Genomic DNA, 27,781 nt, shown 5'->3' on the forward strand with positions numbered 1-27,781 from the left:
ATATTCTGCCTATTGCTGTCATCAGTTTTCAATCAAAGCATCAGAATCAAGCGTGTTTGACATGTCTTTATCAGTAACAAATACCAGTTAGAATGAAGAAATACCAAGGTCTCACATGATAGGCATTAGTATACAACGTAGGCCTGCTGAGAATTTGCGATTGGTCGTATTTGATTAACATATCTAATGCATCACTTTAAATGGACCAATCACATTCAACACTACATTAGCCTGCAGAAATATTTAATCAATGCTTGATCTTGATTGGCCAGCACGATGTTGTTGCAGACCTTTTTCTACTCCTTCATTCTCATATATATTGCCGCAAACCCGCCTGACTTTTCATTTTGGCTGCGACGTTCTCCGCCGTGACACGCGTCGTGCTACAACACAAGTTGGAAACAGCAGGTGAGCACGGACCATACATTCTAGCTGATTGGTTATTTTGATATTTTCCGTTGTCCTTTACTGTGTGCTACTGAATTTTGGTCCAATTGCATTTTAGTATTTTGTTATTGGGTGGGCCGACTACTCTCTCTTCGCAGCCAGGCGCCGAGCGCACATTTGGCGGGGCTAGAACGAAAGAAATGCTTTAATTTTCAATGCGCCACAAGAATAAACAGAAATGTGCATTTACAGTCAAAAGTAGAATTCATCAAAACGATTGTGTTAAAAAAAGGCCATTGGAGTGAGCCCACGGTTTATGTAAAATTCAGTCTTGTCTGCGAAAATAATGTATCCGCCTTGATGGTCGAAATGCCGTTGCAAATTATTGTCCTACTTGGCCGATTTCATTTCTTTTTAAACCAGCGCGTTGGTCTGATAGAGAACTACTCTCCAAGCGGATGAACGGATCAGGCTCCGTCAAAGATTTTTACACGTGCACTTCAACCGAGTGCCAAAGACTACACAGCCGGCAGAAAAGCCGCTTCTGCTCCGAAGGGAGCCCGTCCAAACCACGGTAGACAAGATGCCGGGTTAATGGCCTCCTTGACTAGGAACACAAAAATGTGATGAATCCTTGGAAACCCCCCGGCATTGAAACTGATCTACGCTGGTTACCGAGTTTTTTACTTTATCCCTCAAAAAGATTTGAAAATGTGAGTAGCTTTTGGGGTTTTACCCGTCTTCGCTAAGCACAAGTGAGTGCTATTTCGGCTGTCGATATACCGAAATCAAAAGGGCAATGCTAATGCCACTATTCTTTCGAACGTATTTTTCAAACGCTCAACAAATCGCCGTTACACCCGTTACTTATGGTATCATACTAGAAGCATGAATACCTTTTCTTGTCTAATCAAGTCTTCCCGACTTTCTACAGAGTCCGTTACATTCTAAAGTACAACGGAATCAACTTTTCAATGCGATACTATCTAGCGGAAATTAATCTATGAGACCTGTATTTCAACCCTTTCAACTGCGCTGTCAAACTTTCTTATAAAAGTATTTTTTGAGTTTTCCTCAACAAACCCGTTACTCAAAATGTTATACTAGAATGCTGTGTACCTTACCATTTTACATCGGGCATTTTATGGGGTTTCGGTGTTTTTAGATTTAGATAACTTCACGGAACTATCAATATTTCAATGGAAGACTGGTCAATAGACGTTTTTCAAGACGTGTACTAGGAAACCCGGGGTGTCAATATTTCTGTTCGGTAGTTTTTTTCAAACGCTTTACAGGTCGCCCGTAACTTGTATTATTATATTAGAAATCTGGATATCTTGTGATGTTATAGCAAGTCTTTTCTACCGCCAGTGTCATTATCTTCAGAAAACAACAAGGAATCATCAACTTTTCAACACGAGACTATTTAACAAAATCCTTCAAGGCGTGTATTCGAACCCTTTTGCTGTCAATCTTCCTATTTAGAAGTGGGGGTGTAAATAGGTTCGCTGGTCCTGACTACTCCCTGTACTATGTAACATCCAAGAGCCGAGTCCAAAAACCTAAAAGTTCAAAACCTGATAAAAAAAAACATCGGGACAAAGTACAAATATATACATTTCTATGCAGACATTTCTATTTGGCCCTAAAGGTTGAATAAAGTAACCATGGTTGCTTGAATTTACTAGATTAGTCTAAATTCATAGTCAATTCAGTTCAATCAGCTCTCAACAAATTAAACTAGAGGACTTGCTAGATCTGTTAGGTTTAGAATACTTATAAAGGCAACTTATGAAGGATATGAATGGTTTTAACTTTTGTTTGATCTTAAGTGTTTTGAGTCTCCCCTCTGATTGTGGGGCATTTGAAAGTCATCTCACAAGAAACTTTCATTGTCGTGCGTGTCATTCTTAGTTCTCTATACTTGATATTTGTTTAATAAAACCAAAAATGTCAACTAGACATGATAAGGTCCAGATTCAGGTCCGGACCTGAACCTAAATCTCTTGACCTGAAGCTGGACTTGCACCTTATTACACCGAACCGTTATCCGCCCCTACAGAGAACACATGGTATTTCCGACTGCTTATATGTCTCGTACAAGCATAGACATGTTTACCATATCTTCCGCAGAGTCTCAGGCGTTCATTTACCGGAGTATCTCATGTTGTATGGGGATCCCGTAAATGGTAGTGTGTAGTACTTACAACTGTAATTACCGTTTCCGGCTGGGGTGTTTGCTCCTAGCACCTTTCCTGTCACGGGAAGGCGATGTGGGATTCAGTAACCCTTCTAGCGCATCGTCAACCTCTCGCACCAACTCCTTGGACGTCCTCAGATCTTGCCCGTATACCGCTGGGCATCTGCGTGTTCCGGTGACCTCCCGTCCTGGCCCTTCGTTGACGCGGAGTGATGGCGGGAAACCTGGGGCGGCTCACTCTTGGCCCGCGCGTGTCGAGTCTGGTCCTCTTCGTCAGGTCGTGATGAGAGGAAGGCGCTCTTGCTCTGCACGGATCGCGGCCTGGGCGTCAGGGTATCTTCTGACTCATCCGAGGTTCTTTCCGACCATACGCGGCGCGCAATATCTGTCACTTTGCTGTCCTTCCTCAGATGTCGAACTCTGTCTTGTAACCGGCGCTCGCTTTTCAGGCGGTAGAAATGTTCCTCGTCCGACGAGCCCTCCGCCCTCTCGTACAAGCAGTTTCCTGGGCCACACGGGCCTGTGTGTCCCTGCACTGGGAGACGACAAACTGAGCACTTCCTAGACCGACGTTGACGGGTATATTCCCTCTCCATCCGGCTAACTTTTGGAAAAGAAATTACTAGACGGGGTCGGAGCGTCCAACCGACCCGGCGCTCTTTACTGAACTAACTCCGGTCACGCGGCTCACTAGCCTGTATTTACACAAGCTCTCGGCCGAAGGCTACTGCCCCCAGCCCAAGTTACGGGACCGGCTTGACACTAGGAGCGCGATTCGTCAGGCTACGCGGCTCCCGTCAGTGGGCGGGTGGACTGAACCATTTGGTTTTGTGGGTAATTACAAAAAATTACCCTTTCGGCACCGCACGAAATCGGGTATTTAAGCATGCTTAATCAGATTCGTAAATAAAGCTTAAACATTGGAACAAGATAAAGTAACCTTTAAGCCGCATTTAAGACGTATTAAATGCTTAAACTCAAGGTCCATCTTTACACTATCTTTACGAACAGCGTAAAGTCAACTTAAAAATGTATATATCTTTACGCAATCTTTAATGTCGATTAAGTATGCATCAAATATAATGTTCCGTGGTATGTGCACAGCATACGTACCAACGGATTTGAAAATGCGGCCGTGTCGTTTTGGCAAAAGTGAACAACAATTAGTCGACAAATGTAACACACCAAACTTTCAGAAACTTTAGTATACTACGGGTTATTTCTCAAGGTCTTTCTGGGGTACTTTGAAAGTTTAAACGTAAGCATTATAGAACGAGACAAAATCATTGCACGAACAGTTCCCGTGTTCTTATAAACATTGCGCCCGCTCTGTAAAAACCCTAAACCTAAGTCTTATATCCTAACGTTACATTCATTTTGTCTTAACATTGCCAATCTGGTAAAGCGTGCATGGTTTATTCAACTCGAGATAGGAACAAGCAACCATCAAATTGTGTACAAGTATCTCACAAAAGTTCCTCTGAACGCGCACAGCATGCATACCAACGGATCAGAAAATGCCGCGGTGTCGTTTTGGCAAATGTGAACAACAATTTAGTCAACAAATGTAACACATCACACTTTCAAAAACCTCAGTATTCTACGGGTTACTTCTCAAGGACAAGGTCTCCCTGGCGTACTTTGAAAGGTTTAAACGCAAGCATTTTTTTCCCGCGAGCCGTGTGCACTCGATCGCAGCTTGTTTTCAGGGAGACAAAATTCTTGCACGAACAGTTCCCATGTTCTTACAAAGATTGCGCCCGCTCAGTAAAAACTATAAACATAAGTCTTATATCCTAACGTTACATTCATTTTGTCTTAACATTGCCAATCTGGTAAAGCGTGTGTGGTTTATTCAACTCGAGATAGGAACAAGCAACTCTGAACGCGCACAGCATGCATACCAACGTATTTGAAAATGCGGCGGTGTCGTTTTGGCAACTGTGAACAACAATTTAGTCAACAAATGCAACACATCACACTTTCAAAAACCTCATTATTCTACGGGTTACATCTCAAGGTCTCCCTGGCGTACTTTGAAAGGTTTAAACGCAAGCACTTTTTTCCCGCGAGCCGTGTGCACTAGATCGCCGCTTGTTTTCAGTTAAACAAAATTCTTGCACGCACGAACAGTTCCCGTGTTCTTATAAGCATTGCGCCCGCTCTGTAAAAACCCTAAATCTAAGTCTTATATCCTAAAGTTACATTCATTTTATCTTAACATTGCAAATCTGACAAAGCGTGTGTGGTTTATTCAACACGAGATAGGAACAAGCAACCATCAAATTGTGTACAAGTGTCGCACAAAAGTTCCTCTAAACACGCACAACATACATGTCAACCGATTTGAAAATGCGGCGGTGTCGTTTTGGCAAACGTGAACAACAATTTAGTCGAGAAATGTAACACATCACACTTTCAAAAACCTCATTGTACTACGGGTTATTTCTCAAGGTCTCCCTGGTTTACTTTGAAAGGTTTAAACGCAATCAACTTTTTCCCGTGAGCCGTGTGCACTCGATCACCGCTTGTTTTCAGTGAAACAAACATGAACTTGGGCTCAAGCTTAGTACTGATCACAGTCTGTTTACTAGAGGTCATGATGTTAAAAAAAGGCGTCTTTCTGTTGGGCGGTATGTATTTTTAGTGCTGAGCTAATCCAGTGTTTGTTGATGGGTGAGTGATTACACCATATGTGGTCCAGTGTTACAGATGTGAGAAGATTGTTCATGTGTTTAACCCAGTACCATTGTATAGTTTTTTCCTTTCTTGATCATGTCAAAAATTTGAAGAAGTATTAGTTTTGGCCATCTCTGAACTTCCATTTTAACAGGTCGGTCATAGTATTTTAGGCTACTGCCCCCAGCCCAAGTTACTTGACCGGCTGGACACTAGGAGCGCGATTCGTCAGGCTACGCGGCTCCCGTCAGTGGGCGAGTGGACTGAACCATTTGGTTTTGTGGGTAATTACAAAAAATTACCCTTTCGGCACCGCACGAAATCGGGTATCTAAGCATGCTTAATCAGATTCGTAAATAAAGCTTAAACATTGGAACAAGATAAAGTAACCTTTAAGCCGCATTTAAGACGTATTAAATGCCGAAACTCAAGGTCCATCTTTACACTATCTTTACGAACAGCGTAAAGTCAACTTAAAAATGTATATATCTTTACGCAATCTTCAATGTCGCTTAAGTATGCAACAAATATAATGTTCCGTGGTATGCGCACAGCATACGCACCAACGGATTTGAAAATGCGGCCGTGTCGTTTTGGCAAAAGTGAACAACGTACAATTAGTCGACAAATGTAACACACCAAACTTTCAGAAACTTTAGTATACTACGGGTTATTTCTCAAGGTCTTTCTGGGGTACTTTGAAAGTTTAAACGTAAGCATTATAGAACGAGACAAAATCATTGCACGAACAGTTCCCGTGTTCTTATAAACATTGCGCCCGCTCTGTAAAAACCCTAAACCTAAGTCTTATATCCTAACGTTACATTCATTTTGTCTTAACATTGCCAATCTGGTAAAGCGTGCATGGTTTATTCAACTCGAGATAGGAACAAGCAACCATCAAATTGTGTACAAGTATCTCACAAAAGTTCCTCTCAACTCGCACAGCATGCATACCAACGGATCAGAAAATGCCGCGGTGTCGTTTTGGCAAATGTGAACAACAATTTAGTCAACAAATGTAACACATCACACTTTCAAAAACCTCAGTATTCTACGGGTTACTTCTCAAGGACAAGGTCTCCCTGGCGTACTTTGAAAGGTTTAAACGCAAGCACTTTTTCCCGCGAGCCGTGTGCACTCGATCGCCGCTTGTTTTCAGGGAGACAAAATTCTTGCACGAACAGTTCCCGTGTTCTTACAAAGATTGCGCCCGCTCAGTAAAAACGATAAACATAAGTCTTATATCCTAACATCACATTCATTTTGTCTTAACATTGCCAATCTGGTAAAGCGTGTGTGGTTTATTCAACTCGAGATAGGAACAAGCAACTCTGAACGCGCACAGCATGCATACCAACGTATTTGAAAATGCGGCGGTGTCGTTTTGGCAACTGTGAACAACAATTTAGTCAACAAATGCAACACATCACACTTTCAAAAACCTCATTATTCTTCGGGTCACTTCTCAAGGTCTCCCTGGCGTACTTTGAAAGGTTTAAACGCAAGCACTTTTTTCCCGCGAGCCGTGTGCACTAGATCGCCGCTTGTTTTCAGTTAAACAAAATTCTTGCACGCACGAACAGTTCCCGTGTTCTTATAAGCATTGTGCCCGCTCTGTAAAAACCCTAAATCTAAGTCTTATATCCTAACGTTACATTCATTTTATCTTAACATTGCAAATCTGACAAAGCGCGTGTGGTATATTCAACACGAGATAGGAACAAGCAACCATCAAATTGTGTACAAGTATCGCACAATAGTTCCTCTAAACGCGCACAACATACATGTCAACCGATTTGAAAATGCGGCGGTGTCGTTTTGGCAAACGTGAACAACAATTTAGTCGAGAAATGTAACACATCACACTTTCAAAAACCTCATTGTACTACGGGTTATTTCTCAAGGTCTCCCTGCTTTTCTTTGAAAGGTTTAAACGCAATCAACTTTTTCCCGTGATGCATGTGCACTCGATCGCCGCTTGTTTTCAGTGAAACAAACATGAAATTCTTGCACGAACAGTTTCCGTGTTCTTATAACCATTGCGCCCGCTCTGTTAAAACCCTAAATCTAAGTCTTATATCCTAACGTTACATTCATTTTGTCTTAACATTGCCAATCTGGTAAAGCGTGTGTGGTTTATTCAACTCGAAATAGGAACAAGCAACCATCAAATTATGTACAAGTATCGCACAAAAGTTCCTCTAAACGCGCACAGCATGCATACCAACAGATTTGAAAATGCGGCAGTGTCGTTTCGGCCAAAGTGAACAACAATATTGCGGGAAACTTTTTCCACATTAGCGATGGTGGCATCACCCTCTTAAGTAATCTTGTGAGTCAACCATTACCAACCCTGTAAGTTACCAACAGCAGCTGTTTCCTTATGTCAGCTGTTTTCAGCCATTTGAGTAAAATCCAGCCTCTGTTGTCAGTAACCTTCTTCCATTGATTTATATTCATTTATATTGATTGATATGGCTAGTCGCTAGGAACCACTCCATGTCGTCCGACCAGTTTTCCCCTGTTAGTTTAGGCACGTGTACAGAATCGGACACAACGACTCAGTGATAGCAGTTGACCCGGTGAGAAGCTGCTTAAATTTAAAAATGCTAAGTTGTATTCAAATTGCAAAAAACAGGATCCTACAATGAACGGAAACACTTATTACTTGTAGCAAGCCATTTAGATATTGACTTGCAGTCAACATTTTCGATTTGGAATGGTAGGAAATAGGGGGTTAATGATAGCCTCATTTGCAGGCCGTCTGGGCGGCACCGGTGTCAGAGGGATCCCCCATCCCAGCGATTTCGCCCCCCTCCAGAGATCTTCAAAGTATTCTGCCCTGGCTTCGAATTTTAACATACTTTCCTCTGTGTTTGTGGAGTCTTTTAGATAGTCTTCGAACTTGGGCTCAAGCTTAGTACTGATCACAGTCTGTTTACTAGAGGTCATGATGTTTAAAAAGGTGTCTTTCTGTTGGGCGGTATGTATTTTTAGTGCTGAGCTAATCCAGTGTTTGTTGATGGGTGAGTGATTACACCATATGTGGTCCAGTGTTACAGATGTGAGAAGATTTTTCATGTGTTTAACCCAGTACCATTGTATAGTTTTCCTTTTCTTGATCATGTAAAATTTGAAGAAGTATTAGTTTTGGCCATCTCTGATCTTCCATTTTAACAAGTCGGTCATAGTATTTTAGTCTAAGTTTGTCCTGTAAGCTTGTTATAGATTCCCATCCAAGTTAACCAAACACAGTAGCTTTACTTGTACCATTCGGTGCTTTAAATAGGAATTTGCCAAATTGGTATTGTAAACTTTCAAGGTGGGTCTTGTCCTTAATTGAGGAGGGTGCCCAGATACTGCTACCATAGTTTATGCTTGGTACAATGATACTGTTCCATAGTTTGTCACCATAAGCAATGCGGTTAAAGCTGATATGGCCTAGTATTGTAGATGCTGCTGTGCTTCTATTAGCCTTCTTAAGGGTCTCACTTATGTGTATACTGTCATTCAGGTTTCGAGATATATGTATTCCTAAGTACTTATAGGTTTCACACTCTTCTAGGCTGAGGTCCTTTACTTCCCACTTCCTAATCGGGTCCAGTTCCTTCCCTACTATTAGGACTTTAGATTTCTTCTCATTGAACTTTAGTTTGAATCTCACTCCGAAGTCGGCTGTAATGTGAAACATGTGTTTTAGCATCTATTCATTTTCAGCTAAAAGTACGACATCATCTTCAAAGAAAATTCCGCTTACTAAATCAAAGGTTCTCTGTTAAATTGAATACCAAGACCGTGAAGTAAGGATTTCGCTAGTTCATTTATTTAGAGGCAAACCAGAATAGGGGACAGGACACAACCTTGCTTAACACCAATATTTGAATCGAAGTAGTCTGTCTCTAGGTCGTCGAATATAACTTTGTTTTCTACCTTCTCATAAATCTTATGTATAATATTCCACGCCCTCCCACTGATCCCATTCCGTGCTAGTACACATTTTAGTCCATCACGCCAAACCAGATCAAAGGCCTTAGAGGGGTCTAAGAAAGCCATGCAAGTGGGTTTACCATTGGATTTGGGGATAGCACTGAGCCCCTTTAAGCTGAAGATATGGTCTTTTGGTCGTCTGTCTTTCTTGAAGGCCCCTTGTATTTCCCCCAGGATGTTATTCTTTTCCAAGAAGTCGGACAGTTGTGATTCAAATACATTGTTGAAGATTTTACTAGCACATGATATAAGAGTTATGCCTCTGTAATTGTTAAGACCTTTCACATCTCCACTTTTATGTATTGGAACTATTATACCTTTGTGCCAGTCTGACGGAATCTCACCCTTGCTGTAGAGTGTTGAATGAGAGTAGTGACTGATTTTAACATTTCTTATCGATCCCCCTCTTTCCAAAATTCATTTACAATCTGGTCTTTGCCTGGGGTTTTGTTGTTATGCTTAGATTTGATTTCTGCTTCAACTGAGTCCATTGTAAAGGATATCTCGTTTATATGAGCATTTGTTTTACACTTTAGGTCTCCAGAACGGATAAGTGGAGTGCATAATTTCACTATAGTAGTGAATGTGTCTTCCTCACTGCCATGTAAAGCTTTTTCCATTTGTCCAAGGTTTTTCCAGTATTGTTAAATATTAGTCTTTAGATTCTCGTTGGCTGCAGTTCCGTCTGACCCCATATCAAAGTGGCCGTCAAAATTTAGAAAAACACAATTGCAAATTTTTTTTCCAGTTATTTCGTAGATTGTACCCTTAACTTTAACATATTCATTTGTCATAATTCTTTTAAAATGCTCCCTATTATATTTTAATCGGCGTCAATGTCAGTCAGTCTGTGGTCCTTAACTATAGAAATCCCAATATGCCGAAAACTGGAAGCTTTCCTCGGAGTTTGAACTGTAACGTTACAACCCTCTGTTTTCTTTGCACGGTTATCAACTATACCGTTGTGACTTTCCAGCGGAGAAAAATTTTTAATATTTAAGTTTGGGTTGGTACTTTTATGAAGCCTTGTTTCAGTATATTTACACAGGTTTTCCTGTGAGCAGCCTTAACTTTAGGGTCAGCCCTGTACTGCCCCCCACCACCATTTAGCATTTGACCCCTTCTAGCTCCTTATAGCTGTAACAGATTTTGTCAAATCATGTTGTATAATCATTTACAAGTGCATTTTGTCAAATAATGACCCAATTTGGTGCATGGTTTATCCTGATATTTGGCAAAAGTATGATATTTTGTGATATCTGTACAGCATTGAGCAGGGGTACAGTGTATATAAAGCTGTCAGGAATACCTATGCTGTATGAACGCTATCAGTGCGTTTGTTGTGCGTTACTAATTAGTTCGTTCATCCTGCGTTGTATATGTGCTACAAGTATGTTTAACTTTTATGTATAAGCGGCTAATAGCTCGTGCCGCAAGAGAAGCGTATCACCGCGTAAGAAACGCGACCATCTAGCGTACTTGTATAACAAAGTGTCTCATATTTTCAGGAATGAGGAAATTCGGCCGCGTGTTTTGTGCACGACGTCAGGGGGAGGAGGGCGTCGTAAGGAGGGGCATAATTTTCGTATACCCGAAAGTTTCCCTAGTTTGAGCCGTGGCGGGGCTTCCAATTGTTGAATGACAGAGTTGTTTTGAATTTAGTTGTGCTTTAAAACGTTCACGAATTAGGCGATTGGTGCCATTTTATGGCTAATTTGTACTACAATAACTATATATACTACTTATCAGTTGATAACCTCCCAGAATAATCGCAACTGCTATTCAAGAAGCTTTCACAGGAGATATCTTCAATACAAATGCTCATTATCCCTACTACATATTGCACAATGTTTGTTCATAACGGCATCTGAATTAACAGGTTCAACTGTAGCTTTACTGCATACTGATGACGGATATTTAAGGGAAAGGGTGACGGATTATGGTCTCCGGTGACGGATTAAGGATTAATTTCTTGAGTTATGCGCGGCGCACATATAGTGTATGAATAACGAATTCAGCGCATCAATTGCGTACGAGACACGTATGATTTGCATATTAAGTGCGCGATACTATTATCCTTGCAGCGAATAGCTGCCTATCAGGTGCGTATGCTGAGCGCATTCCGGTCGCACACAACATCTGCCGACCGCATGCCTGACGCTCTTCCGACTAATGCTAATCGAACCTGTGTACTTGGTTGCGTTGATATAAGTTGTTATGTAAACTGTTATCAATATATTGAAAGACGCCTCCACAAGTGATGAAAAGTAGGATTTTTATGTGAGTGTAACAGGGACACTGCAGTCGTGTGGGGCATTTCAATGATCATTTACATAAAAAGTTATGTCAAGGTTGTGTTTGTTTCCTTTCTGTCCTTACCAAAATCAAATACCGGACCCGACCAATTTAACATGATACCAAATCTGGAATGAACCCCGGATGTTCGTTGAGTACGCTATGTGTACGCTATCCGTACGCCATCTGTGCGTTTTATACGTACAATGCGCTGCCCGATCGCAGGACTAACGGCACTAATTCGTGACATAAATTCTTATTCACTATACGTTCGTTCATCATGCGTTTTATCTGCGCTGCAAGTAGGCTTTGTGTACGCTGCTCAGAGCTCGTGCCGCAAGAGAAGCGTACTACCGCGTATGAAACGCGAACACATAGCGCGCTCGTACCGCACTCGACCGATGTCGGACGGATGCACTGCGTATTTATAACGTCAGAGCTGCGTAACAGCGTTCGCACGAATGTTTTGGTAGTTCCTAATTAAAACAATCAGGCGTACTGGGCCGTACCTAGCTTGCGTATGCCTGCGTACCTAAAACGTCCACAAAGCAATTGATATACGCATTAGGTGCGTATTGTGCGTACGCCTTCGTATGACAAAAATGTTAGTACGCAACCCACATGGACATGATATACGCACAAGTGTGAGAGGGCCCTAACGCTCCCCGCATACTTGTGTGTATATTCAAGTGCTAATTTGTTGAGCATTAACATTTTAAGACGTTTAGTCAAGTTTGTGGGGAAGAAACTGTTTTCTACCGAGACCCACCGTTGTGCTGCCTAGTTATCAAACCAAAGAAATTACTTCTTCGGCTGCAAACTTAACCGGAACCAAAACATGTTTAAACGCAACTCGCGCGGACTTGTGTATACGCACAAGTGTAAAGCCCCTGTCACACGTGTGCGTATATAACAGCCCGCATGGGTTGCGTATAAACATGCTTTTGGTTTAGGTTAAGTTTGCAGACGAAGAAGGAATTTCTTTGGTTTGATAACCAGACTGCACAACGATAGGTCAAAGTAGAAAACAACTTCCTCCCCGCAAAATTTACTTAAACCAAAAAAAATAATACTGCGGAACTCACGCGCACTTGAATATACGCACAAGTGTGACATGGCCCTTAGGTAGGCTTCAAGGTTGTTGTTCTTTTGCATCAAAGGCAGTTGCTTACACCCACACAACGAAGTCAAATCGTGACCAGGCGTATATACCGTATATTGGAAAACAGCACGCTTCCCAATGCGGTGGTCACAGATAAGCAGTGCATTGTTCCGAACCTGGTCGACGCTCATCAAAAACATGAAATGTTAAAGTCCGTGTATTTATCAGTTATCGCTGTAAAGCACAATTCAAAGTTACTTTACTTATACATTTTCTATATTTCTATGTTTTCCGGCCACTTTTGTCATGTGTCATGAACACTTTAATATACTCTCAGAGGCTTTGCTGCTTGTCGTCATTGCAGAGCAGCGTTCACTGTATGTTCTTCTTTGTTTAAATGTGCATTAGTTCTCCAATATGAAGAGGGCTGTGGGGATAGGATTACCCTTGGGGCTGATCCTGGCCGTGACTGTGTACCTTGCCTTGACTGACTTTCGGAAGAATGAATCGTCCGAATCAAGACATCGTGTCATCAAAAGGTCTATAGGTAAGGTTCTGGCTGCTATTGCATGTCCTTTACAGCTTTGCACAGAAAGCCCTGGCGGCAACACTGTACATTCTCATTCACAAGCAGGACATGTGCTATACTCTAGTTATCTTTGCTTCGCCGAGAGTGTTATAATTTGACAGTATTCGCTTTTGTGTGCGACCTTCTGTAAACACGATAACTCGAGAATGGATGGATTGCCTGGATGGGTTGTCTTTATACTTGGCATGTGGGTAGGTCTTCTTGAGACCTCGAAATGATTAGATTTTACCCCCCCCCCCCTCCAGCGGCTTGCTTATAATGGTACTGCAGCGGAACTTCCGGTTTTGCTATCATTTTCTGGGCCAGCTATGGTTATGATTTAATAGCGGTACTACTAATATACTAGTACTACGACAGTGCTGTGTCTTTCCACAATAGGTTCTTAAAGATCTAGATGTCACTGTTCTCTAATTATCATTATCTATATTATGCATCATCTGCAGGTTTCTAGTTAAAATGATGCAAGAGATGATCAGGGTTTGTGTTTGAACAGAATAGGCTGAGCCAGATTTCACAAACAGTGGTACAATGTGAAAAAATGTCTGTAGCAGGATCACCTCTGAGCCTTGGGATAAAGCACTTTTTAGATCAGTGCAATGTTCTAGAGGTGAAGGGAAGTCGAAAGAGCGTGGTGAATAATCCGACTTGAGCTAAGTAATACCAAAGGCAAAGACTAAAAACTAGTGCATACTTTGCACTAGACACATTACATTGCCAGTGGCCCGTGTGGCAAAAAGTAGTTACTAAGAGCTCTCTATATAGAAACAGAAACTTTGAATGAATTTACACAGAAAAATGTGCGGATGATTTCATCTTTAATTGAAACGTCGATCCGATTTGTGTTGTAGTATTGCCGGATGACCTTCAGAACGCCCTCCAAGCAGCAGCGGCTGAAGACGCTCCACCTTACGTCAAGAACAAACGCTTTCTACCGGCCATTGCGAACCTTGCTGGGAACCTTTTGTGTAAGTTCCTTCAACAGCTATGGCTTTAGGAACAGCCATGAAATGTTTCATCATGTTAACAAATAGTTCTGCACAAAAGTGAGTGATGAATTCAACAGTCCTAGTCCTGCTACGCCCGGCAATTGCCGGGTTGCACATTATTGTACTGTATGCTAGCCCTGACAATTGCTGAGTTGAGAATATTTCTAGAATGCGTACGTTGCACCCGAGCGTTGTTGTACAGCGTGGTAACTAAAATTGAGCAATATCAAACGAGTACCCCTTCTTTCAAATTTTTCTGGGCACTTCAGCAGTGGGGGTATATTTCTCCTCTGGAACTCCAGCAGGACAAGGGTTAAGAGAATAAATCAGAAACATTCCCAGTGTCATTGTGTCAGATCCATCCTACCCTATAAAAGGGTTAAAGAAGACAGTCTCGACGTGATTATGCGGGTGATTATTACGAAGAAATAAAACAGTTGACGCTGTGGAAGGAATGATCTGTTCAGCTACAAGGCCGACTTAGTTTTTCAATCTCTCCAATTTTGTTGAATTCGTAGGGAAAATGATTATCTTCGCTTTAAAATCAATGTTCATGTGAGCTCGAGCAATCACGATTTTCAAGGTCGAAAGAAGGCTTAACTGCCATAGAATCCGGTTATTTTTTCTGTTTACATATATTCACCACGAACTTTTGAAGAGAGTAAAATCACGAAAACATGTCAAGTTAGGCTGCACTATCTAGCGTAACACTAGATGGATATGTCCAAAATCGATTAATCAAGACCTCACTTTTTTGTAACTAGCAATGGAGCGCCGTGTGCTGGAGCACGTGAAAAAAATGTATCATGTTAGGGCTCCTCCTGTTACATCACTATGCATAGATTATTTTACAAATTGTTTCCATAAAAAATGTGATGAGATGTAGAAATAAAACTCTGCCAAAGAAAAGGACATTCACACATACAGTATATGTAAGTTTGGTAGGGAAGACCAGCATTTCAGGTATAATATGTCAATTATTAAATTCTAATATCAATAATCAATGAGACAATATATAGTAGTAGACTGGTTTATTTCCAAAAGGGGGGTAAAAGCTGAAACAACATATCTACAAAAGCTCTACATATTTCTCGGAGGAATGAACTCTTCGAACCCTTGTTTTGTCATGTGCAGCAAAAGGAGGTGGGGCCAATGTGGGAAAACTGACGGACACAATTCAGCAGCTGGGCTCCATGGAGAACATGAGCCCGGACATCATATCAGACAGTGTGAAACATGAGGCCGAGGTGACCGCAGAGGTTGAAAAAGAGGTGGCGGAAAAGACCGTAGACCAGCTACTTGAAGATAGTAAGTAAAGGCATCAATACATACATTCCTGAACAAGATGTCTGCCTAAAGCTCATAGTTTTCAATTATCCGCTGTGAAACATTGTCAAACACAGTGTGCTACTTGGAATTACTCAGATATATGTATAGTCTAAACATCTAACACATTCTAAACGCAATGTCATGTTGTCTCTTTTACAGTTGCCCACGAAAAAAAAGATGACGATGATGAAGGAGGAGGAGAAGGTGGTGATGCAGGAGAAAGTGAGATAAAGGTATTCTCGGGAAAATATTTGGGATAGATTTTCTTCTTTCTATCTCATGTTTTTGTTTAAATGTCAAAGAAGCACATGTTGTCAAAAAGAAAATAATGTGCCTTCTCGTGTCCCTCTAATCCTCGACAACGGGAATGAGCCATCATCTGGTGTTATATGTGGCTAATAAACGTTGCGTTGGGCATGTTTTTAAGACTATGGCATTTTAGTCTTTCGTGTAGAGTATGCTGTAGAGAAAACGTGTGTTAGAAATAGCAAAGATGCAGACAAATCAGTAAAAAGAAATAATTAATAAAGGCTGTCATTTGCCTCTGATTGTATAAAATCCCATTGTTTTGTTTTTGAAACCAATTCATTCTTTGCTTACATTTCTGTATGCATATTGACTGCCCTGCAGGCTGAGGTAGATTTTATCGCAGAAAAAGGCATGGTCGAGGATGATATGTTCGCTCCACCAGGAATGCGCATGAAGGTTGACATTGAAGAAGATCCTAAGTAAGCCTTTGAATGATTACCTGTAAATAATACAAATAACTGTATGCAAGGTTAGCATGGTTGTCATGTAATCTAACACAGACTATGACTTTGATTCTATATGTACGTCGGAGAGTCGTTATTTTCCTTTCTTGAGTAGGGTAGGGTTTATGAAGAAAAAAAGGACACTTTCAAAATTGGTTGAAAGTCTTATTCATGAAATAAATTGCACTAAATAGACAATCTAAGATGTCAAGAGTTGTATTGATTAGATGCTAGGATAATCATATTTATGTATCACGATGGTCAAACATGGGCGCAAAATTTCCAGACTTTTTTAGAATTCGAACAACATTATTATGTTCGAAGTGACGTATTCGAATAGAACGTGCTTTCTATTCGGGGTCACTTGCTGTCATTTGCAGGTTTTCACTGTAAATCCGCGCCAAAACGCCCTTTCTCTCCGAGGTCCCTTGCATAAAAAGAAGGAAAAACACTTTGTCACAAATACAAATTATTTTCTGGACAGTGCATCTTTCCTTAAATCTTGTTGTTGACATGGATCATGTAACCAAGCTACTAGCTCCAATGTCACCCCGACCAATTGATCGCATTGAAACTCAGATTCGAATCAGCCTTGACCCGACAATTCGCTTCCCAAGTTGCGTTAACGACTAAATCTAACAAAACAAACTTGCCAGTGAGATGCTGGAAGGTGTCAGCTTTCAAATGATTTTTTCAGATTGACAATTTTGGCACTTTGGAAGCGATCTAACGTTTGGCACTTTGGAAGCGATTTAACGTTTAAAGAAAAGTAGTAGAAACCGAACATCCTTTCTAAAACATCCAACTTATCGTTTTTAAGAAAACGTTGAGACAAAATTATGCAACATGCATAAGACAGTAGGATTTGAGGTATACATATTGGCTAATTTTATTTACAACTGGCGAGACATGTGCGAGAGATCGTTTTTCTAACTATTTCACATTTGTAGGGAGGATAACGAAGACGATGACATGTCCGAGGCAGCAGCATACTCTTACCCCTTGGGGATGGGGACTGCTCTGATGAACGGCTGTTTCGGGACAGGATACGTACCAGGAGATCCGTGCTACGACGATAAGAGTGAACTCCCGGCCTGTCATGTGAGTGATGTCTCCGGAGATATTTTTACAAGTGAAATTGTCAAAATAATATTGTCCTTTGCCGTTTTTTTTTATTTCCTTCTTTAAGTCATTATTAGTTATAGACCTCGATCAATACATAAATGCCTTGCAGTTTTTGAAATATGAATTATGTTGGTCATGCATAGAATATCTTAATGATCTGCCTTCATGAAAACTGTTTTATCCCAAGGTACTACGACTAGGTACGAAATGTGTTACTCAAGCAATGTCTGTGTAATGATTGATTTTCACCTCTTACGCGTATCTCTACATGTTTATGATTACTTATATCAATAATTATTCCAAACAATATCATATTCTACTTTAGGTATAGGATCTACAGTTAGAACATGTAGTGTTTGTATAGGTATATGACAGGATACGCGCACGCCTCCCTAACCTGTTGTCTTGCAGAACATGATGGAGGGATGTGCATATATTGGGGTCGGCTTTGATGGTCGCGGGGATTACAGCAGTACATCCAGGAGGAAAACTGTTGTGCAGCGAAACTGTGAAAACATGGCAACGTCAGTTTTTATGGCATTTTGTTATAAGATAATCTAGATGATCTAAAGGTGTGGTTTTGTATAGATTTAGCGCAAATAGGGCGGAAAACTTAATCTGGTAAAGCATATTTCTTTTTGTACTTTTGATTATCAATTATGATTTTTTTCAAGACCTACTCTCATGAGTCGATCTGGTGCTCTGCTTTAACATAGCGAACAAAATGTCATTTTAAAGGGTAATATTAGCAATCCAATGATGTACAATTGCCATTGTAAAAAATTAGATAAATTAGTATTTAACGCAGTGCAATTGGCAACGTATTCAATAAATTGTTGATAAACTCATTTCCCATGCACTCGACCGCAGGTATCACGATGAGGATGTCCCGGATAATATGAATGTTCACGGCATCTTTGACACCAAAGTCACCTCCTCTGTCTTCGAGTCCAAAGAATCTTATCGCCAGTCTCTTCAGCAGAAGGCCGGCGTCTCTTTTTCAGGATTTGGATTCCAGGTTATATTTGATATTTTTGATATGTTGTGATGACCACGCTCTTGTTCTGTTTGTATATCAATTCAATATTGTTCCAATAGTGATATATCGGCAAGAGGAAAAGAAAGTATCACAAAAAAACAGTGGGTTAGATGACTTAAGAACAAAGAAATGCAGAAAGAAGTTTGTCTTTTAACTTTTGATTTTCTTTTGACAGATTGGCATATCATTGATCATACATATTCCAAACATTGAATGAATCGACTTATATGTGCACTTTTTTAGGCTTCCGTTGACGCAGCATATGGTGGGTCGTCGTCATCCCAGAAGCAGTCGTTCATGTCCCTTATAGAGTGCGATGTTATCAGGTACTAGTGGTTTATACTTTCTTTCGAATGGCTAAATGTTGATGCCGTTGGTGTGAGGGTTGTTTATCTTGGCAGGGGGCTCATAACGTTATGGTTTTGAACAGGTCATAGGCTCTGTGACTTAGTTAAATAATCATTACTAACTTCAACCTTTAGGTATGAAATCTTCCTCGATGAAGTTACGCCCGATTCCCTGAGCATTTCTTTTCTGCGGGACTTCCTGTCTCTGCCCAAGAATTTCATTCAGGGAAAAGCGAAACATCGTAAGTACCTTGAATGATACATTTATTATAGGAAGAACTGTTTTTAAAGTGCCATCTTAGTCCATTGGGAGATTTAGTATTTTTAAAACTTATTCATATCCTCTCGGTACTTTCCTCAAGACTGGAGCACGAGCCACATTGTTGCTATTCATAAAGACGGAACAAAAGACGACCCTGGTAACTACAGGGGGATATCAGTCACTAGCTGTCTTGCGAATTCATTTACCTCAATACTAAACACACGCCTAACCACGTTTTTTGACGAACATTAACCTATCTCTCCAAATCAGGCCGGGTTTAGAAAAGGATTTGGCACAAACGACAACTTACTAATCATGGACACCCTGTTATTATGTAAGAAGCAAATACCTTTCCGAAAACAAACGCCTTTACTCATGTTTTGTCGACTTTAAAAAAGCTTTTGACTCCGTTCGGAGAGAAGGACTTCGCTACAAACTTCTGAATTCAGGCATAGGGGAATTCTTATAAGCTTATCAAATTTATGTACAACAAACTTTAGAAGTGCGTAAAAACCTCGTCCGGTCTAATGCCAACGTGTTTAACCAAAAAAGGTGTTAGACAGGGCTGCAATCTAAGACCCACATGGTTGAAACTTGTACACGAGCTCGACAATGCTGAATGTACACCGCCATCTTTACATAATTTATTCGTATCATGCTTGTTATATGCAGACGATGTTGTTATATTTTCTGAATAAGATGAAGGTTTGCAATGCGCTATCAATAGATTAAGCGCCTTTTGTACCAAATGGAATCTCCAAGTTAATTTAAAGAGAACAAGAGTTATAATCTTCAAGAAATCAGGCCGGTCCCTCCCAAAACATTTATTCTCATTCGGACAAGACACATTTTGACATAGTTCCCTCCTACTGCTACCTCGACTTGACTATTATATCGTCGGGCAGTTTCTCCCTGGCAAAAAAAAAAAACAACTTGCACTCAAAGCACGTAAAGCTATGAACAGCCTGAAATCTCTTATTCGTACATCTGTTTCTCCAAAATGTTTATTAAGAATATTTGGTTCTTGTATCAAGCCAATTCTTTTGTATGGATGCAAAATGTGGGGCACTGATTCCATAGATGACAGCTCTCCAATTGAAATTTCGCAACAACTATTTTATACAATATACTTGGGGTTTTCAGAAACTGTAGCAATTTAGCCTCTAGAGCAGAACTTGGTAGATTCCCTCTAGTCTTAGATATATCTGTAAGTGTGATTCATTTTTTGCTTCGCTTGTTACAGATGGATTATCAGAGACACCCATTACAAGTTGATGCTCTTTTGTTTCAACGTAACTTTATTACAGCTAGTCGTAGAAGAACTCTGTTAAAACGTGTAAAAGAAATATCTATTCTATTCTTGCAATTCATCCAGTGATATCAAGTCAGTATGTACTATGTTAAGGTCCAGAATTACCAATATGTATATTCAAACTTTCTGTCACAATATGGGTATAGATACTGGCAAGATAATGTTTTATAAGACATGCAAAACAACATATACCATGGAAAAATTATTCAAAACTAGATAACTTTGATTTACGCTCTGCAATTAGCAAAATTAGAATTAGTGCCCATCCCCTTGAAATTGAGAAAGGGTGGTACAAGAACTTACCACCTGTGTGCGAAAGAACTTGTAAATACTGCATGTCAAACAAGGTGGAAGACGAAACACATTTTAGGTCAAGTGGCCCATTCTACGACCACGAAAGAAATGAGCTATTTAAAGAGGCCACCATTTTCCATCCAAATTTCTCCACGTTTTCAGACGAAAAGAAAACTACTCTCCTCACAACATCACAAAACCCACATATTACAGAAAAATTGGGATCATTCGTCTTCCACTGTCTCGGAAAAAGAAGCCGAACACAATAAGTTAGAACTTAGTGTCAGTAGTTAAGACTAGAGTAGGCAGTTTATCTAGTTCATCATTGTCCGTCCGTCCACTCTGTGTTACATGTAAATGTACTTGCAATTAGCCTACGGGCAGGAATTTGCAATAAACTTTCCTATTGAAATCCTTTGTCAATTGCAGAGATATTCATCCTCCGCCATGGAACTCATTTCATCAAGTCAGCAAAGTTTGGTGGTGCATTAAGGCTTTTCAAGGCCCAAGAAGCCACAGCAAGTACAAGTCTCGAGGAATTCTCTGTTCAGGCCCAGGCATCTCTTAACACCATGTTTTTCAATGCCGGAGCTCATTACAGCGCAGAGGGATCCAGTGAAAGCTCGTACGACACAATTTTTTTTATTGTAATACTTATAGCATGTTCCCAAAATTCCTTATAAAAATGTCAGTGAGTGATTACAGTTAAACGTGAAAAGACATCACAAAAGGTCTTATATACAATATGTGTTATCTTTACTAGTGCCCATAGTAGCATTCTAGCAAATCATTATCATCGTCGTCATTTTATCAAATGATCACGCTAAAAGCTTAGGAATATGTCTGGCTGGAGGAAAAAAGAATCACTGTCAAAATGATCTCAATAATGATTTGGATAACCTGACAAATGGCAATGTTACAGCTCATCGTCCACGAGTTCCAGCACGCGTGTGATGGTTGAAGGAGGTGAGCAGGAAGTCGCAGCCATCGTTGCAGACTTCTACACGACTAATTTCAAAGAAACATTCACCGAATGGCTGAAGTCCATCCCGACATACCCGAAACCTGTTGAAATGTTCATGGGGACCATGTCAGAGCTGCTGAACATGAACTACAAACTTCTGTTCCCCTTCGACATTAGTGATGCTGCAGATGGCTGCTTTAGTAAAAAGTAAGTAGAAGTATGGGTATTATATCATCGTGGTTGTGACGCATCAGGTTTGCACGCCTATCAAAATTTAGGTTTAAAGCAAGGCTATAGGAGTGAAGTGATGAACATATGGCAATTGCTTTATCATAACTCTTATAAGTTTATTTTCAATAGGAATTCTTATTCATACTTTTACCTCTGATATGGAAATCTGAAAGGTGGAATAGTGATTCCTTTTTTTGTGTGTGCATCAGTTTGATATTATGATTGTAAATCCATAGCTTGTTGACAGAGGAAGATACAGGAAGAAAGTACTACACCGTCTCGAAACTCGTGGAGAAGGGAAATGAGACAGTACCAGTAGATGAGAAACGGTTTGTTTAGTAAAATATGTATTTATCTAATAGTATGTTATAGTTTGCATATTAGATTTTAGTTACATATCTAGGGAATGGAATGAGGAAGTAATGAATTTTGTGAAGAGAGAAAAATGATCAGACTTAGACTAGAAATGATGACCCACATTAAACTAAGGATAATGTGAAATTTTGAAAAAAAGACTTAGTATATTGTTTAAAAACCACATTTGTGACATTTTGTGGTTCTCTGATATATTTTTACACCCTATGTAACTATGTAATTTTATGCAGTTAGAATACAGTCCAATTCACGTGACATGATGCAGGTCATTCCAATCCAATCTTGCTTTGTTTCATTTTAATGTTTTCAGGTATTGTGATGATTCGTCTGTTGAAGAGTTTCAACAATCGATGGACCAGAAGCGACTTGCATTGGAAAGGGCAATTGCTGTTTACATGGAAGAGGTATGGTCGAAGTCTTCGTACTATTTGTTTTTATATAGAATTAGTGCAAGTGCACATTCACGACAGATTTTAGCGTGGTCGTGGGAAGGGAGTAAGGTGTCCAGGGGAAGACATGTTTTCGATTTCCATATACTCTCAATGACCTCTTTCTCTCTGCATACATTAGCTGTCTTTATGTTTAAAAAAAACGTTCAGCAGTTCCCTTCTGTCCAAGTGGCAATGACAGATTAAAGAAAACTAATTTCAAAGAAAGGGTAGTTTTGGAAAACCGTGCTGCTTCTTCTTGTTTTAAATATGTTACCTCCCCAGGGTCCAGTCCCCACTACAGACTTCCATCTTGACGGAGGGAAACCTGGATGTCAGACTGAGGCACTAGTAGTGAAGGGAGGAAAATCTGGAGTTACTCACCCTTCCTGGATTGAATTGATCAACGGAGACACTTATAAGGTTAGAAAAAAATGCGTAAATCTCATTTCATTTGATATCAAGAGACGTTTAGACTTACATACTAGGTTTTTCAAGGTATCATGTTTTTTGCTATCTGTACATTCTTTAATTTCATTGTAAAATACTCACCCTTCTATCACATGAGAGGTCTCTGGCGCTAGGATGATTTTTAAACTTGCTTAGCACGAGGGGCATACACTTTTCTCGTTTTGTAGAATCAATCAGGGGGTGCCTGCTCAGGAGTGATGTACCCTGATATTATGATGATGATGATGATGATGATGATGATGATGATGATGATGATGATGATGATGATGGTGGTGGTGGTGGTGGTGGTGGTGGTGGTGGTGGTGGTGGTGGTGGTGGTGGTGGTGGTGGTGGTGGTGATGATACTGATGATGATGATGAAACAATTTGGTTTGCAACTTATATTTTATTACACAATGAAGATTGTAATATCCATGATCAATGTTACCCCGTCTGAATTGCAGATATTCTTTGATCTTCCTGAGAACCTTAACGACAATATCAAGAGGGAGACTGAAGCCTTCGTGACTTATGCAGAGAACAGGTACCGTCTTAAAACATTACCGATTAGAATTGATTATGTGCTGTATACCAGTTGAATAATGTCTGATGTTTAGGTATGTTTTGGTATGGTAAATGATAGCTTAAACTACATGAATGTTTGATCTGCTGATTTATATTGGTCGCGTTTCACAACAGGTGGAGCTGTCACGCACCAGGGTCCAATCCTCACGTCTACGACAGCCATGTGAACGGGGGGAGTGGTGACACTAAAAACAAGAAGGTAGATATTTCCCCTTTGTTACACCAACATTTGCATTCCTTTATTTCAACGTGGATATCATGGAGCATCACACGGGGACTGTACCTGCCATGGTTTTCAAGTGTCATAGATACTTTAGCATTTTAGCACATGATTCTTTTTGAAAACATATTTGAATATTTGATATGGATGGATTGTATGTTTTTGTTGAAGATTCTAGTCAACAGTTTGAAAATTGAAGGTTTTGTCACAAACATGCCATGTTTTCAACAATGATTTGTTAAAGGCACTAGTCTCGATTGGTCTGACTGAAAAGAGAAATAAACGGAAGGAATACACACTGTGCAATGATATCCTTCTGGAATATTATAGTTTATTGTTTAAACACCGAAAACTAAGATATGTCGCCTTTAAGTGATTATTAGACCAATATTTCTCTGGGAAATGACCTGTTCAAATTTAGAGCTAGTGCCTCGCTTACAGCCATGTATATGTACCCTTGACCCGTTCTATTACCCGTCCCGATGAATTATACATATATGAGTTTTAAATGGTCTGGAAAACTACATCACTTCACGATCATACGTTTATTCGTTAAACAATGTTACATCTCTAATATGCCCTGCTACTGTTTTTGTTTTTTTAAGAAATGATGAACAAAGTAACATGCTAGAATTTTTTTTCTTTAAACAGGTCTCCTGCTATGGCTTTGTTATGTCGTACGAAGAAAAATCCGGCAAGTTGTATGTAACACAGGATGATCTGACAGCTTCCATAAAGGTGATGGCTACTCATTCACTTATTTTTAGTTAATCAGAGTATTTTTGTTTCCTTTATTATCTCTAAATGACGTTTATATGTTGTGTCGCGTCATATCGTGCTTGCATTGATGTGTTTAAACGTTTGCAAATGTTTCAAATGTTTTTGGTGTGTAGAAATGTATCGGAAGAATTAACGTTTCTTCTCAGACTGCAATTGAAGTAGAGACATTTCGAAGCGTAAAATTCACGGTCAATAACGCTATTCTTTCAAGAAATACTAAGAAGCGTGAGATCCCAAACTTGCGTAGAAGGAAAAAAAAACTACATTACGTTCCAACACTTATTAAAAATGTTCGGTAAATTTCATTAAACTCGCCCTTGTGTTCTGAAAGAAATATTATTAACACACCTTCTTCTAAATGCTAAATATTCAGCTTCTTGGGGACCTCCCCCACAGCCTGTTGAACTCGATTGTTGGCAGAACTGAGTTCATCAGTCCGTTAGAGCACTCACAGAGCAACAGGTGAGGATGATTTGATGCAATACATTTCAATACTTGAATGGATAGTCATCCAGTAGGATGCTGTCAGGTATAGATAACACGAAATAGCATTTCCCTCTTCTTCTTTGTGCACTTTGTAAAGGATGCCGCTGATTAGTGATCTTGTTTGTTTGTTTTTAAATTCAAAAACTTGTTTTTTCTTAAATGTATCATACTAGATACGAAGTAACTTAAATGTAGATCGGAAGAAAAGGTATTTGTTTGATTAAAAACACAATCTTGTGTTGCGAGCAAGCACTAAGCAAACAACAAAATGTCAAACCACGAATCAAACTGCCCTACTTCAAAATGAATAAACGTTCAATGAAATTTGTTCAACTGAGCGTGCAAACTGTTTAAAAAACCCACACTGTTCTTTTCATTTTGTGCCAATTTCATTGCTAATACAACCACAAGCATATAGATCATACGTCCTGGTGGCACATTTTTTTTAAACAATACTAGAATAGGCTCTTTTTTTGCACCACCTGTATGCTATTTTTTTGGTACAAATTGATGCCTGTGCAGTATGTGTTTGTGAATCAATGCGGTATAATGTCGATAGAGAACTGTGAAATAACATTGTTATATTGTGGACACCAGGGGGGCTCTGGCGAGTATCGTTGAAGCGCCCTGCACTGTGAAGTGGTCCAACTCCTACCAGATCAAGCCCGCGGAGTATGGAGGAAGATGCCTGTACTTTATTGCCGCGTCTTCAGGAGACATTTTTGTTGTCTTTTCTGCCATCCCGAGGGACAAGACCACCTGGTACCATCTCCAGATCAGTTTCCAGGGTGTCGCACTCTACAAGGTAACGCAGACAGAACTACGAATCATATATATCTTTTCCCAACTTGAATTTTTTTTTTTACCTTTGAATCGGCATCGGATCTTTAAGATATTGTGCTGAAACTTGGAAACATTTTTCAATAAAAGGTAACGTGAGCAATAAGTGGGTTTGATAATATTCACGTTATGCCATATACAATAAAAACATTGATATTTTACAGGGTATGAAGCTGGTTAAATACGAGGGAGCCAAAAGCGCTAGAAGTCTAGGCGACTCCAAGCTGTTTCAGCCATACTTTATTTGCATAGAAGAAGACATGGAGAAAAAACGAACCTACATCAAATATGGCATTGGCTCAGATAATTCAGTAAGTTACAAACAATCTATCTGTCCATCTAGACCTATTTATTGACCTATCTATCTGCCTTATATCTTTCTATCTGTTTTTGAATGAACTAAGCTGTAGATGTTCAATGTTATTTCTTATCAGCTATAGTCTCAGATCATTAACTGGGCCACCGTTTACTGTACCATGCATGTCAACATTGTTTTAACATGTAATATATTTGTCCACAGGAAAAAGGCTTAGTCTACATGGTCTACATTGATGGCAGCCCACCACTAGGCATTCAGTTCTACTCCTTTGGAAGCGGGGAAAAACCTGTGGAGGTCATGGATGCCCGGGTAATCGAGGGAGGCGCAACAGGCGAAATGGAATGCAGTGGAGGAACTGTCATGAATGAAGATGGGATGTGTGTGGAAGACTGCCACCCGGAATGTAACGGTAAGCTTTTGCATGCGGGTTAGGGTTAGGGTTAGGGTTGTGTAATGGACATTCTGTATGTTTTGGTAGGTTTTTGAAAAACCCTGTAAGCTTTTGCAGGCGACTTGTGTAATGGACATACAGTATGTTTTGGTAGCTTTTCAAAAAATCCTGTTTTGTAGTTTTGTAGACTAACATAAAAGCGGTTTGACTGAGCATTACTTTACAATACAGGATGTATTCCAATGTCCCCGGGATCGAAGCTCGACACCGAATGCCGTCTTTGTCAGAACGTTGCCATTATCGAAGAAGATGGAAGTACTAGATGCGTGGCAAGATGCCCAGCCGGCATGAAAGTGGCTGCAAATGGAGTGACGTGCGTATGTAGCAAATATGTCATGGATGGAACTACCCAATGTGTCTCAATGTGCCCGGCCAATTACAAAGTGGCATCCGATGGCGTGACCTGCGAACGTAAGTGTTTTGTTTTTGTTAGTTTGTTTGTTTGTATTGCATACCCGGTAAACCGCATCAAGGCGTAACACACCAGGTTTGTACTGAATAGTACAAGCTGCATATCCGGACATATTAACATGATCCACACACACCGGGAAGGACCCCTTCTCTTTTCGATAAGTGTGTTGGGTTCTTAACGTGCTTGAGGTGCTCTCCTCAAACACGGGACCTCCATTTAACGTGCTATCCGAGGGACGTCCCTAACCGAAGCTAGGTACTCATTTTCACCTGAGTAAAGTCGGGAAAGTCGTGTAAAGTGCCTTTCCCAATGGCACATCGTCAACGGGATAAATCAGGGAACCCCGGATTCGAACCCGGTACGCGGTATTTCTGGGTTCTGGGGCCAAACACCCTGCCACTACGCCACCGCGACGCTAGTGCAAATGAATTGCCTAAGTTGAAGTCCTTAACCAAATCCGAAAATCCCTCACATAGTTTGTTGCTTAAATTGCACAAACAAGGTTTTCCGTTGTTAATGTGTATCTAACTGCTTTCTTTCTTTCTAGCTGAG

General features: G+C 40.3%; 1 protein-coding gene across 1 annotated transcript; it reads left to right on the forward strand.

Moving 5' to 3' along the window:
- The first annotated feature begins 296 nt into the window (after positions 1–296).
- On the forward strand, positions 297–27,780 carry LOC136423940 (uncharacterized). Its single transcript, XM_066412341.1, has 25 exons — positions 297–408; positions 13,062–13,200; positions 14,091–14,207; positions 15,363–15,536; positions 15,717–15,790; positions 16,188–16,285; positions 17,260–17,410; positions 17,846–17,958; positions 18,305–18,452; positions 18,717–18,799; positions 18,956–19,062; positions 21,118–21,313; positions 21,611–21,859; positions 22,120–22,212; positions 22,569–22,662; positions 22,972–23,109; positions 23,601–23,680; positions 23,836–23,920; positions 24,593–24,679; positions 25,095–25,183; positions 25,805–26,012; positions 26,212–26,358; positions 26,568–26,775; positions 26,989–27,181; positions 27,777–27,780. Exons 2-25 carry the CDS (start codon positions 13,071–13,073, stop codon positions 27,778–27,780), a joined length of 3,066 nt encoding a protein of 1,021 aa, XP_066268438.1. The 5' UTR covers positions 297–408; positions 13,062–13,070.
- The last annotated feature ends 1 nt before the right edge of the window (position 27,781 follows it).

This window comes from Branchiostoma lanceolatum, chromosome 18, assembly GCF_035083965.1.
Source record: "Branchiostoma lanceolatum isolate klBraLanc5 chromosome 18, klBraLanc5.hap2, whole genome shotgun sequence".
Taxonomy (NCBI): Eukaryota; Metazoa; Chordata; class Leptocardii; order Amphioxiformes; family Branchiostomatidae; genus Branchiostoma; species Branchiostoma lanceolatum.

What these genes read in the sequence shown, in the direction of transcription:
- LOC136423940 (XM_066412341.1), top strand. Translation starts at nt 13,071, where the DNA reads ATGAAGAGGGCTGTGGGGATAGGATTACCCTTGGGGCTGATCCTGGCC. An exon ending in CCTTGCTGGGAACCTTTTGT is followed by an intron (nt 14,208 to 15,362) that starts GTAAGTTCCTTC and finishes TGTCATGTGCAG; the next exon opens with CAAAAGGAGGTGGGGCCAAT. An exon ending in TTGCTGTTTACATGGAAGAG is followed by an intron (nt 22,663 to 22,971) that starts GTATGGTCGAAG and finishes TTACCTCCCCAG; the next exon opens with GGTCCAGTCCCCACTACAGA.